Source organism: Gossypium raimondii, chromosome 9 (genome assembly GCF_025698545.1).
Source record: "Gossypium raimondii isolate GPD5lz chromosome 9, ASM2569854v1, whole genome shotgun sequence".
Lineage (NCBI taxonomy): Eukaryota > Viridiplantae > Streptophyta > Magnoliopsida > Malvales > Malvaceae > Gossypium > Gossypium raimondii.
Genome location: NC_068573.1, coordinates 38089717 through 38107478, shown reverse-complemented (window position 1 = coordinate 38107478; position 17762 = coordinate 38089717). Strand labels below are relative to the sequence as shown.

General features: G+C 32.0%; 1 protein-coding gene across 1 annotated transcript; it reads left to right on the top strand.

Annotated features, from left to right (window-relative positions):
• The first annotated feature begins 12045 nt into the window (after positions 1–12045).
• Positions 12046–16798, top strand: LOC105799492 (probable glycosyltransferase STELLO2). The gene is made up of 3 exons (XM_012630085.2): positions 12046–13986; positions 15615–15741; positions 16076–16798. The coding sequence occupies exons 1-3, from the start codon at positions 12287–12289 to the stop codon at positions 16547–16549; spliced, it is 2301 nt and encodes a 766-aa protein (XP_012485539.1). The 5' UTR covers positions 12046–12286; the 3' UTR covers positions 16550–16798.
• Positions 16799–17762: the final 964 nt, after the last annotated feature.

The window sequence follows — 17762 nt, the reverse complement described above, 5'->3', positions numbered from 1 at the left end:
ATTAGATAATTGTCATTGTCAATAATTTCAATATCCAACAAGCTTAAAACATAATAATCAATTCAATATCCAACAAGGTTAAAACATAATCAATATCTAACAAATTCAAGACATATATCAAAATCCAACAATCTAAAATTTCAATATCATTATCCAACCAACATTTACAAAAAAAAGAAATTTATACTAAAACATACATAACATAGAAACAATAACCCTAAGCCCTAAATCTACCTAATATTTCTAGGCATATAATCAGTCCACATAGTTTGTGCAATTTCATCTCTCTTAGCAGACCATTCTCTTGCTTCTTGTCTTTCTTCTCGCTCCGTGAGAGTTTGTATTATCGAATCAGACTCAGACACCTCGTATAATCCTTGATTAAGTAAATCACTAGGATCAACTCCCATTATATGATTATGAATAATACAACAAGTCAAAACTATATCTACTTGAGTTTGAAAATTCCAAAATGGTTCAGCATCTAATACATGAAACCATTTCTTCAAAATCCCAAAAACATGTTCAACAGTGATCCGTAATGATGAATGGTGAAGATTAAAGAGTTCCTTTGCATTTTCAGGCCCTTCAGCACCAAACTCTTTTAAATGATATCGGACACCACGATATGGGGTAATACATCCAATTCGGATGTCATATCCAGCATCAGCAAGATAATATTTACCTACAATTTCACAATACATAGTTAATACTAATAAACTATGAGTTTACTAGAACTATTTGTGATAAATATTACCTTCCGGAATTCTTAATCCTCTTGGGCGTGAAAGTGTGTAACACCCCAAACTCGTATTCGACGCCGGAATAGGGTACGAGGCATTACTAGAACACATACACTTGTATACGTATTTAAACTGAGTTACAAGATTTTATCCGAATTAAAACTTTTTAAATTACTAACGTGCTTTTATAATTATTTACAACATATCCTTGAAATATTATATTCATAATAAATAGAGCCTACGAGACTCGATACTTACTCATGTAATTCAATGCTTCATTTTCATTTCATTCAATTCGCAATTTCTCTGTTCACAATTCAAATCAATTTCTCAATCCATTATACTTCTCAGTACCACAATAGTTGTTTTAATTCAAATCATATCACTAGCAATGGAAGTTTCCATTTAATTCACATATAATCCAATATCATTTAGTTCAGTACTAATACGCATTTACCATTTAATTCAATGTTTATCAATTATGATCGAGCATATGACCCATTCACACACAAGTCATTCATATATATATATATATTCCATTCCATACCATTCCATTCCATACTATTCCATTTCATACCATTCCATTCCATTCCATTTCATCAAGCATTCATATTTACAACCAATTATACACAATTCATTCATATAATTTAATGTCCTCCTCCTCCTCTCCATTCCACATCCTTGATACATATAACACACTTAATTGGCATTATACATAATTTCACTATTCACTTATATTTAAATTCAAAACTGTCTAGTCAAGTTACAGTCACTAAATTATTTTTATCTGGAGCTACGGAGCTTCAAATTGAGTTCCGTTAATCTTCCCTGAAACTAGACTCACATATCTTCTTACCATAAAATTTTAAGAATTTTTGGTTTAGCCAATTAGTACAGTTTATTCTCTAAAGGTTCCCCTATTTCACTGCTTCACGTTTCTAACCTCTCTTTACTAAAAATGAATTATCTCACTGTACAAAATTTGGATGATAATTTTGTTTATTTCATTTGAAAATAGACTCATCAAGGATTCTAAGCATATAAATTATAACTCATAATTATTCTTTTACAATTTTTAGTGATTTTCCAAAGTCAGAACAGGGGATTCCGAAATCATTCCGACCCTGTCTCACTAAAATTCAAATATCTCAAAATATACAACTCTTTTGCTTGCTCTGTTTCTTTTATATGAAAGTAGACTCAATAGGCTTTAATTCCATATCTCATTCAACCACTAAATAAATTTCTACAATTTTTGGTGATTTTTCAAACTAACGTCACTGTCACTATCCAAATCTATTCTATTCCAACATCTCTCATTCACATAGCACTATAACCATTTATTTTATAACACAATGCAAGACTTCATCACTTCAGTCACTCTTTCGTAACTTATCACATTTCAATCACATACTCATATCTCGTTAAACATGTCAGTATAACAACAAATATTTGGGGGTTTTCACATAGTACCACCCATGTTATTATTATCATTCGATACACGTAGTAGCCTTCACATAGTACTACACACGTGATCAATTTTTACGGTTCACGTAATAGCCTTCACATAGTACTACACACGTGATCAAGTTTTACGGTTCACGTAGTAGCCTTCACATAGTACTACATACGTGACTAAAGCTTTTCGGTACACGTAGTAGCCTTCACTTAGTACTACACATGTGACCATCATTTATCAATTCACGTAGTAGCCTTCACATAGTACTACACACGTGACCAAAGCTTCTCGATACATATTGTAGCCTTCACTTAGTACTACACATGTAACCATTATTTATCGATTCACGTAGTAGCCTTCACATAGTACTACACACGTGACCAAAGCTTCTCGGTACATATTGTAGCATTCACTTAGTACTACACATGTGACCATTATTTATCCATTCACGTAGTAGCCTTCACACAGTACTACACACGTGACCAACATTTTCACTTTCATATAGTGGCCTACACACAGTCCGTGCCACATGTTAAAGCATTTCTGTCACTTCATTCATATCCCTTTTTTTATTCCGAATATTCAATCGGAAAATTTCTCACTTTATCACATTCTTTTTTTTCACTAACCAAAGTCAATTCCATGTATTTCTTGACTTATAATAACACATTTAACTTATTTAACATTCACATTATTCAATCCAGTCCAAAAATCATATTTTGGAAAATTACATTTTTGCCCCTAAAGTTTCACAAAATTACGATTTTGCCCCTTGGCTCGGAAATTAAACTTTATTCCTTTTTCTTATGTTTTATGACATGCTAAACAATTTTCCCTCCAATGAATACATAAAATTCTTGCTCTATAGTGCACTTATGAACATTTAGTATTATTATCGATTATGTCAATTTACTCGGTTTCATTGAAAATCGCTTAGCCAAAATCTTATAAACACAATTCTAAGCTTCATATTCCATCATAAAACATCAAAATTCACACTTTTCATCTATGGGTAATTTTCCAAACATAAATTCTAGCTCGAATTAATGGTAAAAGTAGCTTAAGCTAGCTACCGGGATTCTAAAAATATAAAGAACAAGAAAAACGGGGCTAGAACGGACTTACCATAAAGCTTGGAAGCTTGAACAAACCCTAGCTATGGCTCCATGACACATTCGGCAGCCCCCCCATGGAGAAGATGATGAAATTTGGCTTATTTTGTCTTTTTAATATGTTTTAATTACCAAATTACCAAAATACCCTTAACTTAAAAATATCTTATTTCACCTATTTCATGTCCATTTTTGTCCATAATGTAACCAATGGTCTAATTACCATTTAAGGACCTCCAATTTAAAATTTCATAACAATTATACACTCCTAACATATAGAACTCAACTTTTGCACTTTTTACAATTTAGTCCTTTTGACTAAATTGAGTGCCCAAACGTCGAAATTTTTGAACGAAATTTTCACAAAATTATTCCGTGAAATTTTAGACCATAAAAATATAATAAAAATAAAAATTTTCCTCGTCGAATTTGTGGTCCCAAAACCACTGTTTCGACTAGGCCCAAAATCGGGCTGTTACAAAATGCATCACTTAAAATACGAGAATCATGTGCACTACCTTCCCAACCAGCTAGATATAGGAAAATTTAAAATCAAATGTAATGGCAGCCAATACATTTTGTGTCATCCCCCCTTTACGGCTACGAAATCTTCCTTGCATGCTAAGTGGAACAGATGCACGAATATGAGTTCCATCTAATGCTCCAATACAATCTTTAAAATAAGGATAAAACCTTGGATTATTTCTAATTTCACTAGGAGTTGACTCATCAGGTAATCTAATAACTAGTCTATACAATTTCAAAATAGCTCTCAATACAACCCCAAAGTAATGGTGAACTGTCTGAGTTGATCTATAATATCTAGATCCAATCACTCAAAACCTTACATTATAACCAATTATATGTAAAAATATAACTACTTGCTCCCTAATATCGACAGATTTAGATTATTGTAACAAATTATTCGTACTAAGAATATCACATAAATTAAAAAAGGCGATCGGTCTCATCCTTATCACATCAATGCAATGCTGGTCACCACTATATAAAATACTGTTAATATAATTTTCTCTTTCATAATCTCGATTCACACGAAGGCGAGAAGTAATTTCCTTCCTAGTTTCTAATTTTTTAATCCAAAGAGCTCCAAAAGCTAAAACTGAAGCCAGGACTCCGACAATTGCCATTTGATGTTGATTACGATCCATCTACACAAAATAATGCCACACAAATATATGATCACTACTACAAAAGATGCAAGATTTTCATAAGATCACATAAAGTTACCATGACTACAAAAGTGCATACATGCATATCAAGCTAATTATAATTGCTCAATAATAATTTTTTGAAAGTAGCACTTAAAATATATTGATCATAGTTAATACAATACTTCAATTGGTGCAAGATTTTGTTATATATTATTAGGTTATCTTCCATGTATTTATAAAAATATTTTTTATTATTTAAGTTACCATGAATTTATAAAAAATATACATTAACATATTGATCATGTATTTATAAAGTTACCATGACTTAAAAATATTGATCATAGTTAATACAATACTTTAATATTTAACATATTATTTATAAAAAATATACATTAATGTAAATTTGATTATTTAAGTATTGTTTTTATTGCAAAAACATTATTAAAAATGGTGATGCCTCTTTTTAAAATATAAAAAATTTTAAATTATAATTGCTATCAAGTGTGTTTTCTTTTTTATTTCGATATAAACAAAAAATTTGACAATGTTATAAATTTATTTTTATTTCTATTTTTATAATTTTTAAATTAAAATTGATTACTTTTTATAAAAAATAAATAATGTTTAAGTGCACTGCTACAATTGCTATATAGATAACAATAAATACAGTTAAAATTTCGGACATAATTAACAAAAATATCAGTCCCTAAGATGCCTATATAGATGAGTTATTACTAGCTTCCTGATTTCTTAAATCAAAATCTACTTGAAAAGTTAAAAACAAATTTGATTTTGGTTCATCTGTCATTTGCAAAAGTTTTGAGACTTTCTCATTTCTAACTTCATCTTTTCTTTAATTCTGAGGCTTTGAATTGTGAAAAAAATGATGGGGTGCATGAATTCTTTCCCTCCTGTTCATACTGTATATTCACTACAATCTCTTTCATGGAAATTTAGCATGTTTGAATTCAGATAGCAAATGAATATGTATCACACCTAAACTTCCAAATTGATATCAATGTGTAATATTTAAACAACATTTCCTTATATTTTAAAGAAAAAAACATAATTCATTGCCATAAACTCTATATTACTACATATATTTAAATCTATAACATGGAAACTTGGGAAAATGTCCTTGTTCCCATAAACTTATACTATTCCCCATTGGTTATCGGCTGTCTTGTTGGTTAATAGCAGCTTCTGTGCTTGTATTGCACCACAAATGCATATTACCACTGATAACATAATAATAACAACCTAAAGCCAGACCTTTTCAATGCCAATTCCATATGCTATAAATCATGCCAAAATTACCAAAATTCATGACATACGCACATATGTATTTACCTACCATCAACCAAATATAACAGCTCATCACTGCCATTTCCCAAGTAATACGTAAACAAATTACAGTAAAAATGTAAATCAATAATAAACCATACCCAAACACATCCAACAACCATGCTTAATTCACTTGAACCGAATTATAACAACCACAAATGCATATTATACCAAATCATAAATCAAGCACACCACAAACATATAACAACCACAAATGCCATGCCATTGGCAGACCAGAATCAAGAAAGAAGACATTCCAAAGATAAAACCTTGGACCAACCTCTTATGAAAATATCAACCAAGGCCACCAACAGGAGTAAGAATGCTGAGGTAGAGGCTAGGACAACAAGAACTATACAGCTGGAGGTCAAGCATAGAAAGAAATTAGAACCGTTAGGAGCAATAAAAAATCAAACACAAATCATTAATGGTTTAATTTAATGGATTGAAATTACAATATATCAATACTTGTATTATATGGTGTGAATCATGCTTCAAACAGAAGAAAATTGCAATCTATGATTGAATGCTAATTGTTTGCAGACAAGTAGGGTCGCATATGGAATCTCAAAAGGAAAATATAGCAGGATCAGACATGATATCCAAAAAAATCCAAAAACTTTTGTAGTAGAGGAAAGAAAATTTTTGTAAAAGAAAACATAACTTTTATTGGAAATTGCCTTCTTCTGAAATTGGAAGGCCATTTTGAACCGGATGGTGAAATTTCTACTCGAGGAATAAAACAACGTTGCCCGACACTACTACCAGTAATAGTTTCAACATAATAATAACAACCTAGATCCCAATTTTGTCACAACCAATTCAGTACAATTACATAAATCAACATTTCGGTTAATGTTTCTCAATAACATTATTGGAACCCCAACTTTCAACTAAAAATCACATGACTAGGTACACAGTAAATTTCAAAGAATTCAGGACTTCTGATGAATATAGAAGGGATTGTTCTTCAATATTTCCAGATGCAGGATAAATTCTATCTGAACTAGGATATGTTCTAGATTCACCTGGAATCCTCAGAAGCACAAAATCATTCCCCTTGTTTACCACTTCATTAGTAGTTGACAGTACAGCTTAATCCTTTAGGTATGTCGTGTTATTGAAATTTTCCTCGAGTTCTAGATAAATGTAGCCAAATATTGCACAAACTGAATCAGTCGTTAAGGGATTAAGAATCAATATGGCATGGTAATGGGTTGGGGAATCTACATTAACCTCTAGTGCGACATTAGGTATTCTTCCATCACCTAAATCTAATAACTATTTGTTAAAATCAGATACTATATCAGAATTTTTATCCTTAAGCTGCATATTTATTATTAAGGTGAGCAACCGACAATGATTCCATAGGTATGATTTCGAAATAGAAGCTAAGACAACATCAGTCTTGCTCCGTTTTGGAACAATGAAAATTTGCAGGATCAGACATTACTGATCTGCATATTTATTATTTACCTTGCATTACCCAATTTTTGTGCATAAAAACCTAAAACCCTTTTACAATTACTGAACAATGCACTAATATCGGGACAGAAAATACAAACCCAGCAAGTTTTTTTCGACATTGAAAATAAAACCATAAAAAATCAAATAATGTCTATAATAATAAGGTTACCTGAAATTTCCCACAGATCTAACGAAAATTGGAGTGGAGATAGCAAAAATAAATGGTGGTCGGAGAGAACGTTTGGATCGGTAACTGAATCAGTCGGAGAAGAGGGAACCGAGGAAATGAAAGAAAACTGTGATAATCTCCCACTGGGAACCGAGGAAATGAAGGAATAAAGGACTTCTTGTGGGGGGTTAGTGGAAAATCAGTCGACAGAAGCACTTTTTCTACCGGAAATTATGGAAGGAATGAAGGTATTAGAAGGCAGGAGAGCAGGGAAAATGTCTTACGGAAATTGAAAGGGTAAGACATTTTCCCTAAAATGTAACCCAATTTCCCGTGTTGCGGAATTGATTTTCCAAAAGGAAAATGTTTTCCGCCAATCAAACACTGGAAAACTTGTAATTGATTTTCTGGAAAATCAATTCCGCCAATCAAACACAGTCTTAGATTTGAATTACAGTAATGCAAATTTACTAGGCTAAATTGCATAAATACCATGATACATGAGCATTTTGGAAATTTTCCATTTCCCTCGACTTTTCACGCGATTTTGATTTAAATTAATAATTTCATTAAATTTATTAATTTAGACGATAAAGCTATTCATTTCTTGAAATTTGGTCATTTTTTCCATTTTTACAAAATTACCTAAAATTTTACTTTTATTCAATTTAGTCCCTGAACTTAAAACATGTAAATTAGCTATTTTTACAATAAAATCATATTATCAGAATATTCACATATATTTTCCTCCTCCTCCACTCCATTCCACATCCTTAATATATACATGATACATTGCTTACTTATTTACTCATAACAAGTTGTTCACTTGAGTCATAGTCACTAAATTAATTATATCTTAAGCTACAGAACTCCAAATTGAGATCCGTAAATTTTTTCTGAAACTATACTCACATATCTTATTACCATAAAATTTTCAGAATTTTTTTATCCAATAAGTACATTTTATTCTTTAAAGTTTCCCCTATTTCACTGTTTGACAGTTCCGACCCCTTTTCACTAAAAATTAATTATCTCTTTGTACAGAATTCAGATGATGTTACCGTTTATTTATATTTAAAATAAACTCATTCAGGATTTTAAACATATAAATTTAAGCCTCTAATTATTTTTATAAAATTTTTATGATTTTCCAAAGTTAGAACAGGGAACCTGAATTCATTCTGACCTTGTCTCACAAAATTTATTATATCTCATGTTTTACAATTTCATTACTTACACCGCTTCTTCTATAAGAAACTAGACTTAATAAGATTTAATTTCATATTTTTTCCTCTTCTAATTAAATTTCCATAATTTATGGTGATTTTCAAAGTTAACCTACTGTTGCTGTCCAAAACTGTTTTAGTGCAAGATGTTTATTATCATGTTTATAACACCCTTATTTTCTTTTGCTACACTATTTCTCATCACTTTCTCTTATTTTCTCTTCACTAACATATCAAGAACATAGGACCATATATACAAAAATTTACATTAACATCATTTCCATACTTTTTCAATAATATCAAACTTAAAAATATATTAAAATCTTAATGTTCTTACCTTGTCATAATGATTTCAATCTTTAACTTGATTTTCTCTCTCCTCCAGCTTCTATTTCTTGAATCTAACTTGATATTCTAGCTCCCCATAGTCTCCTTGTTATCTTTCTCTCTTAATGGATATGGAAATTCTTTTGATTTCTATATGAAAATGGTGAATTTTTTGTGTAAGGACCAAATTGTAAAGAAAGTAAAACTTTCTTTCTTTCTCTCTTTTTCTCATGTTGGTGCATGGAAAAATAGTGGGTTCCCGAATTCTTCATCTTCCTTTTCTTATATATATACTAAATAAAATAATAAAATAATAAAATATCATTTAAAAATTAAATTAAAATACTAATAAACTAATATTTATTTATTTATTTAATATAAAATATCTCCAACATCATCATTATCTTCTAGATTTCTCTCTCTTTTAATTAACCATTTTGCCCTTATGATCTTTTAAAATTCTATCATTGAGTCATCACTTAATTTGGTAAAATTACGATTTAGTCCCTCAAAATTCTTCACCTTTTTCAACTTGGTCCTAATCCATCCATTTTCCTTAGTTTCTAGATCATTCCACCCTTAAAATATTTACACCATTGGTCCTTCATATTTTTCATATTTACACTTGAACCTCTCAATTTTTGAGTATTTACTCTTGGGCAACAAAACTTTTCTCACTTTTGCGATTTAATCCTTTCTTGAACTAATATGTCATAATATACTTCCAAATGTTGGCATAACTCCAAAATTTCCCCTTTTTGTCTCTTTATTTCCTTATTTTATTATATCAAAGATAATATCTTATTGTAAAAAAATTTTTAGGGTATTACATGAATTTTTACAAAAGTTTTAGTTTAGTCATAATTTGATTCCAAGTTTTTTAAAGGTCCTATATGTTAAATTAATGCTCGGTTTTGATTGTAAATCACATCATATTGTTGTTAATGTTGTTTAATAGATTTGTTGGTTATTTTTGTCGAATCTTTATATGATAGAAATGCTTTACAACTGTAATACCTTATAGCTAGGGTTAGGTGATCGGACTAGGTATAGGATGTTACATTGAGTCACTTTTGTAATGTAAATAGTCATTTTGGAATCTTAAATTGGTAATGTTATTTCGAGTCCCAAGCATATGAATTGTTAAATGCATTCATGAGATTAGTATAAGGTTGAAATGGTTGAAATATGCAAATGGTAACATATGTTGAGTCGATTTTAATTTTGAATAGTCAAATTGGTAAATTTTGATTAGAAATGCTTGTTTGATTTGTGGCATATTATATGTTTGAAAGTGTGTACTTTGCTTAAATGGAATAGGTATAGAATTGGTCATTTTGTAAGTTGTTGTGAATTGGTTCCTAATGGATATTGTGCAAAATAGTAGGTGACGTCCTAAGGACAGACCTTCAACGTTGAAACGTGAAATCGATAGAAAGTGGTGTCGTGACCATGGATCTCCGATGTCTTGATGAAACTTTTTGTTTTGTCAAAGTTGTGACGTGATACCTTCGACATCGCGACACCAACCTGAGAATTTTAAAAATGTTATATTTTGGTCCTCAACCAACCTCGATTTATCAAAAGAGCTTTCATAAGTTCGTTTATATCCTGATCAATTTAATTATATAACATTTTGCAATTATGTATTGAGCTTAAAATAACACATAAATTGTTTATTTGAATTGCAAATGTGATTGTAGTTGCTCCAGCAATGAATATGACATCTTGTAGCTCAGACTCGATGATCGGGTTGAATATGGGGTGTTACAAAATGTCACTAAAGTAAAAAGTTTCCTTGATTTAGCCGGATATTATCGGAGGTTTGTAAAATGATTCTCGATAATTGCTTCTTGTTTGACCTAGTTACTGCAAAAAAAATGTTAAGTTTGAATGGTTGAATAAGTGTCAGTTGAGCTTTGAGAGATTAAAGGCAATGTTGATAGAAGCATCTGTTTTGACATAACCTGAGTATAGTAAAGAATTTTTAGTATTTAGTGATGCTTCTCACAATGGTCTAGGTTGTGTATTAATGCCAGAGAGCAAAGGAGTTGTGTATGCTTCACAACAACTCAAGTCACACGAGAAGAATTATCTCACTCATGAATTAGAGCATGCAATAGTAGTTTTTTCTTAATGATTGGGAGACACTACTTATATGGTGAGAAGTGTCATGTCTTCACTAATCATTAAAGTTTAAAGTATATGCTTATTTAAAAGGAACTAAACTTGAGACTATGTAGATGGGTTGAATTGCTTAAAGATTATGGTTCTATTATAGATTATCATTTACTCTCTTTTTTTCTTACCAACCATGCTCATTTTCTTATCAATCAAACATGTGAAAACCCCATAAATTAAAGCTATTTTTTATTCAATCTCTTTTACTTTAGTCCCCTTTTTTCTTTAGCTATATGAGTTGATGACACCCACTTCGACGGTCTTACTCTTTGCTACATATATAATACTAGTTTTGGGCTATAGTGTTTTCATGTTTTTATCATTTCTAACCCAAGAATTGAGAGAGATTACATGTCAAGGCCATTGTATTTGATATTTCTAACTTTATCAATTGAATGAAAGAAAGAACAAAGTGAAAGATATTGTTTAAAGTAATTTTGTGTACAAAATCTTAAACATATATTTATATTTACTTATTAAAATTTTAAAGATTTTAAGTATTTTATCCAATTTTTATAATAAGGACTAAAATGGTAAATATTGTAAACGTTGATGACTAAATTTGATAAAATTTTAAATTTAAGATTAAATTGATATAATATATAAATATTGAAAAACTAAATTTAGTATTGGGTGGACAAAATAAAACTACTTTTACATCCATTAAAACAAACCCAAAAATATTTAATTTTGAAAAATAATTAATAAAAAAATTAATTAAGTGATGAATATGGAATGAGTTGAATAATATACTAGTTACTATAATAGTATTTTATCCTAAAATATTTGCAGAAGAAGACAGGACAACGACCCACCAAACTACCACTCATCAGTTGCTAAAAATTTACATTGAAGCCTACGAAACCCGGTTGTGTGTGTTGGCTTGTAGCTGTCGGCAGAGGTCATTAAAAAGAGTCCAAGGTGACTGTCTTTCTGTTTCTTTCCCTCTTCTTTACACAACAGAAACAGCAAATTAAATAGAAATGCAATTGGGGAATCTATGAGTGAAGCTGAGATTAAGGAGCAAAAGTGAAGATCTAGCAAGAATTTAGGCTTGGAAGAATCTATCTAAGAAGAAAAGATCAAATGTTGGTCCAAGACCGTGCAGTTCCTAAATCTCCAAAACCTCCCCAGATCAGAAAGCTCCCCACTGTTCAACCCAACAGATTGTCTGAACCCAAAAACCTCGACTTCTCCGCATGGGTACCCGACAACTGCTACAAAATCGTCACTATCTTAGTCCTAATCCTCACCATCGCCGCCGTTTTCTTCATCTACTCCTCCACCAACACAGCTTTTCTCCTTTGCCTCCAATCCGAAACCCAGAGCGCCGTGGATTCCATCTCTCTCCCTCAAATCAACTGGAATTCCATCAAACCCATTCCTGACCGCACTTCGCCTTACGCTAATTTCAGATCAGAGCAATGGGTCGTTGTCTCCGTTTCTAATTACCCCTCCGATGCATTGAAGAAGGTGGTGAAGATTAAAGGGTGGCAAGTTTTGGCAATTGGGAACTCCAGGACTCCCAGTGATTGGAGCTTAAAAGGTGCGATTTTTTTGTCTTTAGATATGCAAGCTAATTTGGGTTTTCGCGTTGTGGATCATTTGCCTTACGATTCTTATGTTAGAAAGAGCGTCGGTTACTTGTTTGCGATTCAACATGGTGCCAAAAAGATCTTCGATGCTGATGATCGTGGGGAAGTAATTGATAATGATCTAGGGAAACATTTTGATGTAGAATTAGTAGGGGAAGGGGCTAGGCAAGAAGTTATATTGCAGTATAGCCATGATAATCCTAATAGGACTGTAGTCAACCCTTATGTTCATTTCGGCCAACGTTCAGTTTGGCCTAGGGGATTACCATTGGAAAATGTGGGTGACTTTGGACACGAGGAGTTTTACACTGAGGTCTTTGGTGGGAAACAGTTCATGCAGCAAGGGATTTCAAACGGGTTACCGGATGTTGATTCCGTGTTTTATTTTACTAGGAAGTCGGGTTTCGAAGCCTTTGATATTAGGTTTGATGAGCATGCACCAAAAGTGGCCTTTCCTCAAGGTATGATGGTGCCATTGAATTCGTTCAATACGTTATACCATTCATCGGCCTTTTGGGCCTTGATGCTCCCTGTTTCTGTTAGTACAATGGCTTCAGATGTATTGAGGGGTTACTGGGGACAGCGGCTCTTGTGGGAGATTGGTGGTAATGTTGCTGTGTATCCTCCTACAGTTCATCGGTATGACAGAATAGAGGCATACCCCTTTTCAGAGGAGAAGGATCTTCATGTGAATGTAGGTCGTTTGATCAAATTCTTGGTGTCATGGAGATCAAACAAGCATAGGTTGTTTGAGAAGATATTGGAACTGAGCTATGCCATGGCGGAGGAGGGGTTTTGGACAGAGCAGGATCTCAAGTTTACTGCTGCTTGGCTTCAAGACTTGGTTGCCGTAGGTTATCAGCAGCCAAGGTTGATGACATTGGAGCTGGACAGACCAAGGGCAAATATCGGTCATGGGGATCGAAAAGAATATATCCCTCAGAAATTGCCATCTGTTCATTTAGCGGTGGAGGAAACAGGGATGGTTAGCTCTGAGATTGGGAATTTGATACGATGGAGGAAGAATTTTGGAAATATCGTGTTAATCATGTTCTGCAATGGTCCTGTGGAACGTACTGCCCTGGAGTGGAGACTGCTTTACGGGCGGATATTTAAAACTGTGGTTATTTTTTCTGTGCAGAAGAATTCGGATCTTGCCATTGAAGAAGGTCAATTAGATCAAATTTACAAGTAAGTTGCCACAAGAATCATCACTTGCCCTTCACATGATACTTTTAATCTATCAATTTATTTTTCCATGGTGCATCTTTCTTAGAATATTGATATATATATATTTTTAATTTGTTACTTTCTTTGCTTTTGAATATTGTTTTGGTAGACTAAAGTGATATTCTGGTTTACTAGATAGCTTTTGCTTCCAGCCATTATTTGCCTGATTTTCTTTCATCTGTACCTGGCCAGGGAGGTTTTGCAATATAAGTCCTGATAAATTGTTCTTTAAATCTTTGGACAAAATGAATTTGGGCATAAGTCATTAACATGATATTATTCATAGATAACAATTATTAGTTTCTGTTCATCATATTTTCATAAATTACTTTATCCATGAACAACCAATATGAAATTTTTGTAAAAGCAACTGATCCATGGACAGCTAAAATGAAAGTCTCTTCATCTTCTTTCACATGCTTTGCACAGAAAATAATTTGCAGTTATTACATGCATGAGGTGATGAAGAAAATGATATCATATTGTGCTTAGGTAGATGAAGACTTTTAGAAAACTGCTTAATTTCGTTTTATACTTGGTTTTTTTTTTTTTCCTGTTCATATTGAAGATCTTAACCCGTTGATTTATGTTAATCTTGATCCTTCATATTATCTTATAGATTGGAGGTGTAAATGCAGAGGGACTAGTAAATAATGGTTGTAATATATTGGGAAGTGGAGGATGATATTTGTTGTATAAAGCAACTTGTGTATCTAATAATTATTTTATTTGAATTTTAAAATAATAAATGAGTCTCTCTCCTGATCATAAATAATTGATCCATAACCTTACCTTTTGCAAAGGGCATTCCATTAGCCTTAAAGAATCGAAGTTGTACTTTAAGCAGTTCTTGCATGAAGTAGATTGACCATAGTATTTGAAACCGGGATTTGCTATACCTTGTGATTAGTTTTTGTTGATTCCAGACTGTACCTTCAGACATTCTAAAATCTCTAAATGGCCCCTCTTTTCTGATTTTCTTCATCATCGTCAAGAATCCGTTCCTTTCTTGTTGTGGCATCTCTGTTTTCCAATCAAAGTACTTCCTCTTCTTTCCCATGATATATCATACGGAGGCTCCCTCTTCTACCTTGAGCTAAGCTTTGCCAGGAGGAAGGGGTGCAGTGGAGTCCTTTTCACTAAGATTCATAATTATTTTACTTTTTTATAGCATAACCTTGGATTATGAATTCTTCTTCTTCTTGTTTTGATTCTCCCTACTAAGCAAACCCTAAAAGGGAAGAGTTACCTTATAATCTTAATGGAGTTTTACGAATTATAAATGCAATAATAATTGCATGTTTTTGTGTGGTCTTTTTTTTTTTTTCTATATTTTTGACAGGTTATCACATTTGGTACTTAGACAATTAAGGTTTTGTATGTTACTTTCTTCTGAATTAAGACTTTCTAAAAGCAGCAAATTGTTGTTAAATGGTCAATTTATAGTTGGTAACCATGGAAACAGTAGCTGTTTAGTGTGGTCATGCCTGTTTTACTAGTATTGAGTTGTCCTGTTGGAATGTTAAATGATAATTACTTTTACGAAGCATCTTTTATGTTTACTAATTGTCTCTCAACATATTTTGTAGGCATCTGCCCAAGATATTTGATCGGTTTTCAAGTGCTGATGGCTTTTTATTCCTCGAAGATGATACTGTTCTTAATTACTGGAATCTCTTACAGGCAGACAAGACTAAGCTATGGATAACGGATAAGGTACCTAAATTCTACCTTTTCACTTGGCATTTGTGCTTTACTTCTCGTTTTACATATTTAAAATGTTGTCAATAATTATTTGTCCTACCTACGGTACTTCAGCTTTTGTATTTTCTTTTAAGAATTTATATTGTTCTAGTGCTTAGCTGTTACATAGTAGATTTCTTTCGCCATTTATTTGAAGAAAACATTTTGGATTGTTCAAAAATAATTTTGCAAATAGAAATATAATCTTACAAGCTTGGCGTATTATGTTCCTAAAATATGGAAATGTTCATTACGAGGAACTACTAAGTCATTGCTCCTATTTTCTTCTTCATTTGATGGCATTTAGGTATCCATGTCTTGGAGTACTGTATCAACCAAAGGAAGTTCTGATTGGTACTCAAAGCAAGCGGAGCTGGTAAGGAAGGTAGTTAGTACAATGCCGGTTCACTTCCAAGTGAACTATAGAGAAGTTGTGAGGAGTGACCAGAGCCTCACAATTTGCAGTTCCGAGATATTCTACATTCCTCGACAGTTTGTAGCGGACTTTGTTGATCTTGTTAATCTGGTCGGACATCTAGATATCCATCAAAAGGTTTCCATACCCATGTTCTTTTTGTCAATGGATTCACCTCAGAATTTCGATTCAGTGCTTAGTACAATGGTGTATAAGCCAGAACCACAATCTGCTAATTCTTCTTCGACACATTATTCCGCACACGCACCTGCAGTGCATCCATGGAAGGTGTCAAGCGAGCAGGAATTTATAAAGCTAATCAGAATAATGGGTGAAGGTGATCCTCTCTTAACGGAGTTAGTTTGAACATGAATGAAAGGCAGTAGTGTGGAGGAAAGAAACATGTACTACTTTTGTAACTGTAATATGAAAAACTGTTTTTTTCTTTTTCTTTCTTTTCTTTACTTGTTCCATAATCATTTTTCAGGGGGAAAGGGGGTGTTCTTTTTGTAAGTTCCTCTGTAGATTCATTACATTTGTATGATTCATTACTGTTTGCAGATTCTATTAGAAGAGAAAATGAAATGATTCTGCTCTTTTGGGCTCATCAGTATATACATGAGAAGCAATCTGTAGATTTTCAATCTTGTTTTCTGATTTTAATGCTTACTGAAATTTGAGGCATTAAAAAAAAAAAAAAGTATCCTGTCAGTACTAAAATTGAGAAGAAATTTTACATAATTTAACAAATTTTCCAATATTTACATTTTTAGTCAATATTTACACAAAATTATAAAAATTGAAAAATTGAAGGTTAAATTTTTTATTAATAAATTACTGAGTTAATTAGTTGGTTAATATATATATATATATATATGTTAAGTGGGAGGAGAGAATCATCTTTCTTTCCTTCTCCATGATCGATTGTGAAAGAAGGATTAGGCAAAACTTGATCTTTTCATTTGGCCATCAAATTAACAAGGTATGTGAACTTGATTCTTCTTAAATTTCATAGATTTCTTTAGCATGAGATGTGTTCTTGTTAACCCATTGTTTATAGTTTAGTATTAGAAGAATTAATCTAAGTTACTATGGTAGAGAATGTTATGAAATTGAGTTGAAATTAAGAAAAATTAGTTGTTAATCTTGATAGATGTAGGAAATATGTTAATAAGATAATGTATTAAGTAAGAATAAGTCTGATTTAATTTTAAAACCTTGAAAGCTATTATTGCATCATTAAGGACTAAATTGGAAGGGATAAAAATTTTGGGTTTGATAATAAATAATGGTTGAAGGAGATCATTGTATTATATTTATTAAGTCGGATTTAAATTCAACTTGGTGAATTGTGAGATAAGAGTGTTTCAGATATTAACTTTAGTAGGGATTATATTGAATAAAGTATATTCATATTTAATTATCATATTTCTATGTCCGAATTATATATTTAATGGATTTCTCATATTCGAATTTATTGTATGTAGTTAAAGACGACATTGTTATGTCGAAAAGCAAAAAGAAAGACAAAGTTGTCGATGAATAGCTAATCTGGTTTGTGCTTTCATAATTCGAGTTC

Excerpts from the sequence above, each read along its gene's own strand:
- LOC105799492 (XM_012630085.2), top strand. The coding sequence starts at position 12,287 with ATGTTGGTCCAAGACCGTGCAGTTCCTAAATCTCCAAAACCTCCCCAG. Across the intron at positions 13,987-15,614 it reads CAATTAGATCAAATTTACAA|GCATCTGCCCAAGATATTTG; the intron begins GTAAGTTGCCAC and ends CATATTTTGTAG. Across the intron at positions 15,742-16,075 it reads AGCTATGGATAACGGATAAG|GTATCCATGTCTTGGAGTAC; the intron begins GTACCTAAATTC and ends GATGGCATTTAG.